This window comes from Podarcis melisellensis (genome assembly GCF_964234715.1).
Source record: "Podarcis melisellensis genome assembly, chromosome: 1".
Taxonomy (NCBI): domain Eukaryota; kingdom Metazoa; phylum Chordata; class Lepidosauria; order Squamata; family Lacertidae; genus Podarcis; species Podarcis melisellensis.
The window spans coordinates 16,846,719-16,858,774 of NC_138528.1; the positions used below are offsets into that span (position 1 = coordinate 16,846,719).

The window sequence follows — 12,056 nt, forward strand, 5'->3', positions numbered from 1 at the left end:
GCCAAGCAATGCCACATGGACAATGAACAGTTTATTACCAATATGAACACAGATACTGTGAAGCAATGATGTACCGCTGTAATATTGTGATAGCTCTGAGACCAGGGACTTGCTGTCTGACAGCTGGGCATCGTTCGGCCTCTTCAGGCGATGCCACAAATAAGGTTTTGTTGGCAAAAAAAAAAAAAAAGGTCTTCATTTACATTGCAGTCTACCAGTAAAATTACTCTGAAGTCATCTAGTAAAAGCGAATGGTTCACGTGTTTCCTTACCTACTATATACTAAAAAAAAGTCATACATTTAAATAAGCAAATACAAAATACAAAAAAGGCTGACCAACTCTGATGTGCATTGTCAGATGAAATTTTAAAAAATCCAGAAATTTAAATTTTAATATTTTCTTTTTTTTAAGATTTTAAGACTTCTCTCTCTCTTTTTAAATGAAGCAAATCCAAGGCAGCAGCAAGCCTCAAAGTCTGCTGAGTCTGCTAATAAAAAGGATTTAAGAACAAAAGACAGAGCCAGGTGTCCTCTTTCACCATCTTGCATGGTCTTTTGGTGCTCGGAAACGATCCAGTTGCCTTTCACATCCTATGTGGCTTCTAGATGGTTCCATGGCCATTATGTCGTGCTGATTCTACTCAACTCTTGCCTGATGGCTGAAAAAAAGAGGAAACAATAAAAAAAGGGAATAAGCCAGAGCTTACGGTCAAGGCACTATACTGTCATAGCTTCACACCTAAGCTAAAGACCACTGACTATATTTTGGGAAGTGGTTAAGATTACAAAGGCGTTGGCGACAGCAGCAGCAAGAGAAGGACGTTACAGATCCTAGCTGTGCACACACACCATACACTTGAAGCACCTTGGGAGCTGTAGCTTACCCCCAACAGAGCTACAATTCCCAGCACCCTTAAACTACAGTTCCAGCTATTCATTTTGGGTGTGTGTGTGATGCTTTAAATGTATGAAGGCAGTATCTACACCATCCTTCTCTCGCTGCTTGATTCAGGGCTGGCTTACCTGTGGCCCCTCCAGATGTTGCCGGACCACGGCTCTGCACTGCAGGGGGGCTGGACTAGATGACCCTTGGGGGTATATCCCTTCGAACTCTACAATTCTCTACAAACTCCCAGCACCTCTGACCACTGTCCTGGCTGGCTGGCAGGGGCTGATGGGAGATGGAGTCCAACAGCATCATAGACTGCCCACATCTGGCTCACAGCAGATGGGATGATGGGAGAGTCACAGGTAAGGCACCCCTGGCTTCAGCAATATATCGAGCGGCAAGGGTTGGCCTGGAAGGATGCCAAGGCAAGGCTGTTCAGTTGTGTGTGTAAGGCAGGGCTGATGTGGCAGCGAGAGCAAATATAAACATGGGCGCAAAACTGGATTTTTATGAGACATGAGGCTCTCCTGACCTTTCTCTGTGGCACAGGATTCACAAACGTTCCGGACCGAGTGGCAGAAAAAAGACTATTCCAGGTGTCTCTCTGGGGAGACTTAATCGTATTTCCTTCTCCATGGGAATAATATTTCTTTGTGGGTACTGGGCTAGGAATTGCAGATACAGCGGTAGTCAATGTGGTGCCCTTTGGATGCGGACCACAAATCCCATCATCCTCAGCCAACACAGCCGGCGGTCAGGGATGTTGGAGTTGTCATCCACAGTAACCAGAGGGCACCATGTTGGCTATTCCTGTCCTAAGAGGTAATTTGCAGTGTTTTCAGCCGCACTTCCAGTTCCCAGGACTGGATGCGGGAAGGTGAACGGGCTGGCTTGAGTGTCATGCAATAAAAGAAATTATCAATGTGTCTTATACATACACTCCATGTTTAAGCAAAGGCATCTCAGCACACTAGAGAGTTTGATAGCTCAGTTGGTTAGGGCGTGGTACTGATAACGCCAAGGTGGCAGGTTCGATCCCTGTATGGGGAAGCTGAATATTCTTACATTGCAAGGGCTTGGACTAGATCAGGGCTCGGCAAAGTTTTTGTCGCTTGGGCCAGTTCACGGTCCTGCAGACGCCGCGGTGTGCCAGAGCGCGCACACACATGCGCCAACACGCCTTCCAGCGCGGAGGAGGCATGCACAGCTTCCCATTGGTTGCAGGAGCTTCCTGCAGCCAATGGGAAGCTGCCCAGGGTCATGGAAGGCGGTCCTTGCTCCGTGCTGGTTCAGCATGGCGCACGGGAGCTGAACAAGCAGGTGGAGGGGGCCCATGGGCCTTAGGTTGCCGACTCCTGGACTAGATGATCCTCAGGGTCCCCTTCCAATTCGACAGTTCTATAATGCTCACGCACCTGGAATACTGATCAAGCAGTTCAGCAGTGGAACAGACAACCTCAGGTGGAGGTGGGACTCTCAGAAAGTGATGGGCAAGTTTGTAAGCAGAGGATGGGAGGCTGTAGCAATGAGCTTCCTGCACTGGGTTAGGTGACCTTTGAGGTACCTTCCAACACTGCAATTCCACCCTTGGCCAAAGCGAGAAATGCATTTCATGCCCAACCACCCCTCCTCGCTTCTTACCATCGATTATCTCTTCTTTTACTTTGTGTAATTCTTTTACAACTTCCTCCAATATTTCCTTGAAAGACAAAAAAAAAATTAAAAAATTAAAATGTCCTCAGAAAGAAAGAAAGAAAGAAAGAAAGAAAGAAAGAAAGAAAGAAAGAAAGAAAGAAAGAAAGAAAGAAAGAAAAGTCCTTTGCACTGGTATAAATGGAACTTCTCCTAAGAAAGCACTTAACTGGTCCCTATGAGAGCCAGTGTGGTGTAGTGGTTAAGAGTAGCAGACTCGTAATCTGGTGAACCAGGTTCGCTTCCCCGCTCCTCCACATGGAGCTTCTGGGTGACCTTGGGCTAGTCACACTTCTCTGAAGTCTCTCAGCCTCTTTCACTTCACAGAGTGTTTGTTGTGGGGGAGGAAGGGAAAGGAGATTGTAAGCTGCTTTGAGACTCCTTAGGGTAGTGATAAAGTGGGATATCAAATCTAAACTCCTTCTTCTTCTATGTTGCATGAGATTGCCTGCATGAGATGCAGAATTGTTTTTATCAGTCACTGACTTTGAAGCAGCCATGTGTGGACGTGTACTTGTTTTCCATAGTTTATTATGGTGAAAGTGTTGGCATAGCACCTGGCATAAACTTTGGACTAAGGCTGCAGGTTCTATGTCTGCCCAGGATTACACAGAACTGTTGCCAATACAGTTCCCTCGGTTTACGAACTTAATCCGTTCTTAAACTGAGGCGCCCTTTCCCTAATGAGGCCTCCTGCCACCAGTGCCCTTCCACTGTTCGGCTTCCATTCTTAGACTGAGGTAAAGTTCGCAAACCGAGACACTACTTCCGGTTTTGCTGAGTTCGTAAACCAAATAGTTTGTAAACAGGGCTGTTCTTAAACCCGAGGTACCACTGTACTGGGCAATGGGCCTGCCCTGGTATAACAAGGCTACTTCCTATGTTCTTATTGACAGCAAGAAGCTGTAACCCAAAGAATAAATGGAAAACTGCTCTTATCTGCATCCAGAGCCAGCGCCGAGGACCTTCTGGCGGCTCCCTCATTGCGAGAAGTGAGGTTACAGGGAACCAGGCAGAGGGCCTTCTTGGTAGTGGCGCCCTCCGTGTGGAACGCCCTCCCTTCAGATATGAAGGAAATAAGTAGCTATCTTATCTTTCAAAGACATCTGAAGGCAGCCCTGTTTAGGGAAGTTTTAAATATTTAATGCTGTATTGTTTTTAACACTCGATTGGGAGCTGCCCAGAGTGGCTGGGGAAACTCAGCCAGATAAATAAATTATTATTATTATTATTATTATTATTATTATTATTATTATTCTGTGTGCAAAACTCCCAACTCACTTGTTTCATACGATCAAAATCTAAGGTGTCCATGGCCACGTCATTGCTGCTGCTTGCAGGTTTCATCCTTGAAAAAGAGAGGAAGAAAATAAAACAAAGAGGGACATTCTTCAACGTTTTCTAAAGCCACTGGCCATGATGTTGGCTATTCTTCCTCGCACAAAGAGGTGCATAAAAGCAGGTGGAAGGAGCTCATGAGGGGTTAATTGCTTTGACCCTCCACCGCTCCCTCTTGCATCACGGGAAAGCACTCAGCAGCCAGCATGATCTTGCTAAGCAAGCAGTGCTAAGAAGCATCCACCGTGCGTCACCCGAAAGACGTCCGTTCCCAAGAGGAAAACGCACTGGAAAAGGGGGAGGAGTTTGCTGAAATGCATCAGGTTCTGTGATGATTTTTTTTTTAAAAAAAAAAATCTGTAATGCTAATCCAGATAGTTTCTATGACTACTTTACAGCAGAGCCCTTTCACTGCTGTTAATGATTGACCATGCCACGTTTGAAAACACAACCTGGAAAGCGGTTTTAATACTTTCTCCTCTCCCAGGCATACCTACCCTTGCTTCCTTCCGCCTCCCATAAAAGTGCTTTTCAGTCATACGTGGCTTGACATGCCAACACAAAAGAGCGCCGTCATCTACACGCAACGGCCACTTCTTAAGCATTTGGGCACTACTTGTTGCAGAGCTTGAGGCAGGAGGACCTCATGTGGCCAACACTGTGCAGTGCACGAAGAATGGTTTTACAAGTTGCCAGGTGCAAAAAGGAAGGCCAAACTATGTGGCCAGTTTTTGCAGGATGTGATGATATTATTATTATTATTGAAATTTGGATAGCGCCCTTCACCCGAAGATGAAGCCACACACTCATAAAGCCACACGCTGGCCATGCTTGGGTGTAACAGTCACCCTAAGCCATGCTAGGAAAATTAGATTGTGCATGAGCTGCCTGAAGACTGAAGCGAAGCACTTTGCTCCTTTGTTCCGGGAGCTGAAAACAAACCACAGGCTACCAGGCTTAGTGTTACATCCAAACCATTTCCTTCTTGCAGCACCATGCTAGCCAGCTTAACACAGCTTTATTTCATGAGGGCTTTGCACCGTGAATTTTGCGCTAACAATCTATTACTCTATATTTTAAATTTTGTATATTACCGTATTTTTCGCTCTATAAGACGCACTTTTCCCCTCCTAAAAAGTAAGGGGAAATGTGTGTGTGTGTCTTAGGGAGCGAATGCAGGCATGCTCTTTAAAGGGAGTGCGGCTCTTGGGGGAGCCATAGCTGCGCGCAGCCTCTCCCGGGCAGGGGATAAAGGCTCCCCTTGCCCAGGAGAGGCTGTGCACGGCTATCCCATAAGCCAGGACAGCAAGCAGGATTGCAGAATATTTTTTTTCTTGTTTTCCTCTTCCAAAAACTAGGTGTGTCTTATAGAGCGAAAAATACGGTATATGTTTCCTATCCCCCCCCCCCCACGAAAGCCTCTTTGAAAAACATATGGTAGAATAAACAAATAAATAAAATGATCCCAACAAAAATTGCTCCTGGAAGCTGCTATTTGGCAAGGAATTGAAGTCTCTGCTTGTGGTGTAGCCTTAAAGTCCCCTTTAAGGCTAGCATGTGGGGACAGCTCCACACACTCCTGTGACAAATTGCAGCATTGGGGCAGAATTTTCATCAGCAAGATGACACAGGAGGACAGAGCTAAAACAAACCATTCCACAAACCTGATTCTGATCAGACCACTACTACCCCTGGGCTGCTATTTAAGGTTTTGCTTTCTTCTTCTTCCTCTTCTTCTTCTTGTAACATCACACAGTGCCAAACTATGAATTCAATATAATGCGTCGTTTGGCTCTCAAAAAATTGTACTGCATCGTCAGAGGGCTACATAACGTATAGCTTTGCAGAATTGTGCAAACTAGCACCGTAGTATTTTGGGGGAGAGCTTCGTCTCTACGCAAAAGTCGTCGAGACCAACGTTTGCTCAACGGCAGGGAAGCAGACATTGTGGCGAGTTGCATGAAGGCAGGCAGGAAGTTAGCTGACGAACGAAAGGATTTGTGTGAGTTTGCAAAGACAAGATAGAGGAGCCAGAGCAGTTTTTCAATACCTAAAGGATGGTTGGAACTGAATGGGGCTCTTTGGTTCAGGACTCCTCCCCACTGATGGATTTCTATGGTGAGAGAGGATATGACATGAGCGCATGCAGCTGCAGCATGCACACATTCCAATGCATGCTGGTGGACCCACAAAGGGAGACTACGCAGCTCACCTAGAGAGTAGCGCAGTGACAGGTTTTTCCACAGAGTTGCTTCTCTCCCAAGGCTTCTTTCCAGCATCTGTTTAAAAAGAAAACCATGCAAAGTGAACAAGAGAGAGCTTGGCTTTGTGGTGCTTTCCCCCTCTTCCCCATCATTATTGTAACAACAAACAAACAACAGCCCTGTATAGGGAAGTTCTTAATGCTTAGTGTTTTATTAAGTCTCTGTATTATGTTGGAAGCTGCCCAGAGTGGCTGGGGCAACGATATGCCAGTAACTCGTTTGTAGCATTAAGCTTGCATCTGGAAACAAAGCAAGATTTATCTATTGATGGAGACTGGTTGTATTTAAGTTCCTGTGATATACAAATGATTCCATAGATCAATATTATGTTACCCCAGAATGAGCAAGAAAAATAAATAAATCTGCGTGTTTTTATTGAATCTTTCAGAAGACGCTTTCAAGTTGTAAGATGTTCATCAGTGATGATTTGCAAAAAAAATGTTGCTAAATTGCTATTCATGACTGGCTGAGAAGTAAAACGACATTAAAAAAGAAAAGAAAAGATTTATCTATTGAACCTGGGACTCCCCCCCCCCCCCCAGAGAGACCACCCAGAATCCTCTAGGCTTCCTGCAACTTCTGTGTTTTTATGCAGCCCCAGTCCTCTCCATGGGCTGCTTGTTCAGTACCAGGATGGTGAAGTCAGGCTCCACCACTGACCTACTTGCAGACTGCTTTCAAAGGGAATACCTGAGGAATTTTGCTGCTGAACAGGGCCTCGCGTACCAGGGGAAGGAGAGGTGCTAGCTTCCTCCTAGAAAACAAGCAAACAAAGCTTCGGATTAACTTTTCGGAAGAACTCGTACTTCCCTGCGACTGCTATGTTAGGAGCAACTTTTTTTCTGTAAAAGAACAGAAGATAAGCAGGGCCCTGATGGATCTCAGACCAAAGGCGCAGGCAGTCCAGCATCTTCTCGTGCCAGTGGCCAATCAAATGCCCATGGGAAACTCATAAGCAGAACCTCAGCAGAACAACACTCTCCACAGCTACGACTTCCAGCAACAGGTATTCAGAGGCATACTGCCTCCGACAGAGGAGGTAGAAAAAAGATAAAAGGTAAAGGACCCCTGGACGGTTAAGTCCAGTCAAAGGCGACTATGGGGTTGTGGCGCTCATCTCACTTCAGGCGTTTGTCCACAGACAGCTTTCCAGGTCATGTAGCCAGCATGACTAAACTGCTTCTGGTGCAACAGAACATTGTGATGGAAGCCAGAGCATACAGAAACGCTGTTTACCTCCCTGCCCTAGTGGTAACTATTTATCTACTTGCACTGGCATGCTTTTGAACTGCTAGGTTGGCAGGAGCTGGAGCCAAGCAACGCGAGCTCACTCCGTTGCGGGGATTTGAACCACCGACCTTCCAGTCTACGCACTCTGCCATAGTTGAAGATTTCTTACAAAGTTGAAGATTTCTTACTGCAGGATTCCTTACAAAGAGTTTGCCCACATGGAGGTTACGTCCCTGAAGATTTGCCCCACTACTTGCTGGTTTGTCCAGTCTACAAGGACCTAAGAGCATTCTTGTTCAAGGATTTAAATCTCCCAGTTGACAGATTGGTTGGGTATCTGATTAACTTTTTATTAGAGCACAGATCCCTCTACACCTTTGAAAAAGTGGTCTGCTGTGCTATTATACTGTCAGTTTAAGAAAGGTTTCTGGGGATAAGTTTAATTATTTGGGGGAGAAAAAGAACGCCTTGTTTTACTAATTATTTTAACTTTCATTCTGCTTTATGTATTTTGCAATGGCCTCAGCTACAGAAATAATGTCTGTATTTGTATTAATGGCTAGTGGCCATTATATATTCTGTCCTACTTCTAAAGATCAGAGGGTTTCTTCCCCTCTGCAAAATACAACAGGATTGGGCCTCACTTCTTTTGTACTACAGAGCATTTCCCCCAAAGGAACCCGTCTCATTCCCTTCACATAGAAAGCAATATAGGAGTGTTTTACACGGCTCCATATATGTTTGTGTGTATGGCTGTGTTCAACAAAACATTAAGCCATAAACCATTGTTCGGCAAATCGGTCCGTGTGCGAGTTCCGTGCTGGTTTATGCAGCTCAAGCTCAGAGATCGCAGAGGGATCTGGCGAATTGAAGTGGACACACCTAATTTGATCTGCCTGGACCAAAGCAGATATCGAAGCTGCAGCTCACTTTGAAACCCACACACTGAGAGATTCTCACTCTCTTACAAATTTTAATACACGGGTGGTGCGAGAGCCAAACGCCTGTTTTCCTTTGTTTTTTTAAAGAAAGCAATTTCATGTACGTTCCCTCGATATTAAAAGTGAGCTGAAAACAATGTTTGTAAATTACATAAAAATTACTTAACCCCCCTCCACCTGTCCCTGAGAGTGATGACATGCCATCAAGGCATGATGTCAACGTGTGTGGAAAGAGGACCTCTGCATGGCGACCAGTCACTCTTAGGCAGCTGAAATCGCTTCATTTGACTGCAGCAGACAGTGAGATTGAAAACTTCGTTTTGTGCAGAAGGCGAACTCGCAGCAGAAAAGAAATGGGGTTGCAAGCGACAAATGCACAGAGGAATGGAAAATAATGCCTTCTTACACCAGCTGGTTTGGGAGACATTTTTCACTCTGCAAACTCCACAGTGTGAAACGGTGTTCCACTTACGTTTTGGCTTTCCTCTTCTTTTTTGTCGGCTGGCTTGTCCGACTGTGATGCTGCTTTCCTCCTTAGGACAGAGTGAAGGGAGAGACTATAAACTAGTTCCTCGGATAAATATTCACCGACCACAGAATTCAGAGAACCAGCGAGTTCATACGTGCTCTTTCCTCCCCCATCCCCTTACCTTACTTAGTTGAATTTATGTGTGTGTGTGTGTGTGTGTGCACAGAAGGCAGAGAGGAGAATTTGTACTAGACAACGAGTAATCCCTATTAAACATGGCGACTGTAGTTATTTTTCCAGAGGCAATGCGGAAACCAATAGTAAAGCAGAACTAGGAAGGCTTGTCAGACTTACTTTGGTGGTTGTTTTTACTAGAACCCCAAGATCTACCAACCAGAGTTAAGTGCAGAAGACATATGGTTGAAATTAAGAACACAAAGAGCACCAGGAGAGCTCTGCTGGGTCACGTCAATTGCTGATCAAGTTCAGCATCCAACCAGATGCCGATGAGCATGGATTTCAGAGGCATATGCCTTTCAAGAGTGGAGGTAGAACATTGTAGCTGGTAGCGACTGGAAACCTTCTCCTTGAACTGCTGCAATCCTCTTTCAATTCACCCAAGTTGTTGGCCATCATCACATATTATTTGGGAGCGAATCCTATAGAGCAGGGTATCCCAAACTTGGGTCTCCAGCTGTTTTTAGGCTACAATTCCCACCATCCCTGACCATTGGTCCTGCTAGCTAGGGATGATGGGAGTTGTAGTCCAAAAAAACAGCTGGAGACCCAAGTTTGGGAAACCATGCCGTAGATTAACTATGCACTGTGTGAACATGGTGCCTGGCCAAATTCTGAGCCTACATGCTGGTTTATAGGATCAGCATTGAGCTGACCCTCACAGTAAGTAAAGGTAAAGGTAAAGGGACCCCTGACCATTAGGTCCAGTCATGACCGACTCTGGGGTTGCGACACTCATCTCGCTTTATTGGCCGAGGGAGTTGGCGTACAGCTTCCGGGTCATGTGGCCAGCATGACTAAGCCGCTTCTGGCGAACCAGAGCAGCGCACGGAAATGCCGTTTACCTTCCCGCCAGAGGGGTACCTATTTATCTACTTGCACTTTGATGTGCTTTCGAACTGCTAGGTTGACAGGAGCAGGGACCGAGCAACGGGAGCTTACCCCGTTGCGGGGATTCGAACCGCTGACCTTCTGATCGGCAAGTCCTTAGGCTCTGTGGTTTAACCCACAGCACCACCCGCGTCTCTTACAGTATTTTCACACAAAAGCCCACCCTGGTTAGCATTCTTCACTTCAGCACCGTCTCCAAGGTGGGAAAAGATGTGTTGTTGTTGCTATGGTTAAGCACCCAGGAGTCATAAACTCTTGCCAAACTACTACTACAGATCACCCAGGGATCTACTGGTAGATCCCAACCTATATTCTAATCCCCCGCCCCCGCTGTGGAATTTGGGCAGCTCCTTGGCTTGAAAACCTCCAAGGACAGTTGCCCTAGTCTCCCTAAGTTAGAGATTAGCAATTAGGTTAATGAGACCTATAGTGGGCCAAATCTACCTCTCCCTCCTCGCTAAGATTCTTGGAACTGTTTGGGGGTGGGGGAATTAGATAAGAGGCAGTTTGACTCACAGATAATACACAACATCCCACCCCTCAATTACTGTAGGCAGGAGTGAGAACCACAAACCTTTTCGCCAGTAGTTTATTCATTTCTTCCATTAGTCCGCCTCCACCACTACTCGTCCTATTGGCATCGCCCTTTGAAGCACCACTGGGACTAGAACCTCCTGAGGCATCCTCTGGCTTTTAAGACAGAAACCAGCATTTTAGATCTGGGCACTAAGGGGGTCCAATTTCGCTGTCTAAGCAGAGAAAGGCGACAAAAAAAATCCAAGGCACTAAGGGCAGCTATCGCTGTCAAGACAACTACTGGCTGAAACATAATAGGAGGCCATCTGTGAATTTTGTGTGTGTGTGTGTGTGTGTGTGTGTGTTTTGCTTTACTAATTAGTTGTTTGCAGGACACAAATGTTCATATTATCTTATTATCATTATTATTTTTAAAGGAAGATTTGTTCGCTGCACTGGTGTGTACATGAACCCCTATGAAGTGATATGATACAATGATGTGTGTCTATTTTATAGAGACTGACGACTGAATTCAGTAACAAAAGCACCTTAGTTGTAACCACATCACGTGAACACAAGCCTTACCGAGAGAAGCATAAATTACTTCCATGGAACAGCAGCAATCTGCAGTGTGAATACGACACACATGCATTCACTGTACTGAGTTTATCTTTTAAAAATGGGCTTACCTATTGGCCTGGGAGTTGCTGAGGGACACAGGGGCAGAAAAACCTAAATGTGCTATTGCCTGCACACACATCATGTGACTTGAGAGCGGCCAGCCTCTAATCCAGAGCTATGCATGCTGAGTTGGGTAGGCAGCCTCATACACTCAGAACAAGATGTCCATGCTAACACTCCTCCAGGACTGGGTTCTAAACTCCACCGTGAAGTATTAACAAGGGCAATACCCATCTTGGGGCAGATAGGGCTTGCCAAACTGGGAAGTTAGCACAGCCAGAAGAAAGAAAACTCTGATTCTAAACCTCTGCCGCCTGGTGGGACATCTTCGGGAGCTAAAAAGGTAAAGGGACCCCTGATCATTAGGTCCCGTCGTGGCCGACTCTGGGGTTGCAGGGCTCATCTTCCTTTATTGGCCGAGGGAGCCAGCGTACAGCTTCCAGATCATGTGGCCAGCCATGACTAAGCCACTTCTGGAGAACCAGAGCAGCGCACAGAAACGCCGTTTACCTTCCCGCCAGAGGGTACCTATTTATCTACTTGTACTTTGACGTGCTTTCGAACTGCTAGGTTGGCAGGAGCAGGGACCAAGCAATGGGAGCTCACCCCGTCGCGGGGATTCGAACCACCGACCTTCTGATCGGCAAATCCAGAGTGGAGTCTCTAAGACAGTTGAATGGAGCCTTTTATGCCGCTTTCCAGCAACTCCTGCAGCCAAGCTGATACTAAACACATTGCCCTGCTTTCCATTGGACCACATCAGCGAGGCTGAGAGGGAGATCTTGTTATCTGGGCAGCCCAGGACCTCCAGACATACTGCCCAGGCTTGCATCCCCGGGAGGTCACTTCGGTGCCACTAACACAGTAGTTTGACTTCACCCACAGAGGTGCACCCCACTGTCTCTCG

The 12,056-nt window shown here is 46.1% G+C and overlaps 1 protein-coding gene across 10 annotated transcripts in view; it reads right to left on the reverse strand.

Annotated features, from left to right (window-relative positions):
• Nucleotides 1-18: 18 nt before the first annotated feature.
• The window catches only part of EVL (Enah/Vasp-like), a 146,632-nt gene continuing 134,594 nt past the window's right edge, over nt 19-12,056 (reverse strand). For 4 of the 10 annotated variants that reach the window (XM_081910667.1, XM_081910658.1, XM_081910666.1 and 1 more), the window contains 8 exons: nt 10,527-10,642; nt 8,828-8,888; nt 6,875-6,938; nt 6,133-6,202; nt 5,971-6,033; nt 3,864-3,930; nt 2,532-2,589; nt 19-660 (listed from right to left, as the gene is read on the reverse strand). In XM_081910667.1, coding sequence (XP_081766793.1) covers nt 623-660; nt 2,532-2,589; nt 3,864-3,930; nt 5,971-6,033; nt 6,133-6,202; nt 6,875-6,938; nt 8,828-8,888; nt 10,527-10,642 — 537 coding nt within the window. In that variant the 3' untranslated portion in view covers nt 19-622. The remainder of the gene's footprint in view (nt 661-2,531; nt 2,590-3,863; nt 3,931-5,970; nt 6,034-6,132; nt 6,203-6,874; nt 6,939-8,827; nt 8,889-10,526; nt 10,643-12,056) is intronic. The other 6 variants (XM_081910660.1, XM_081910665.1, XM_081910662.1 and 3 more) reach the window with 5 other exon arrangements.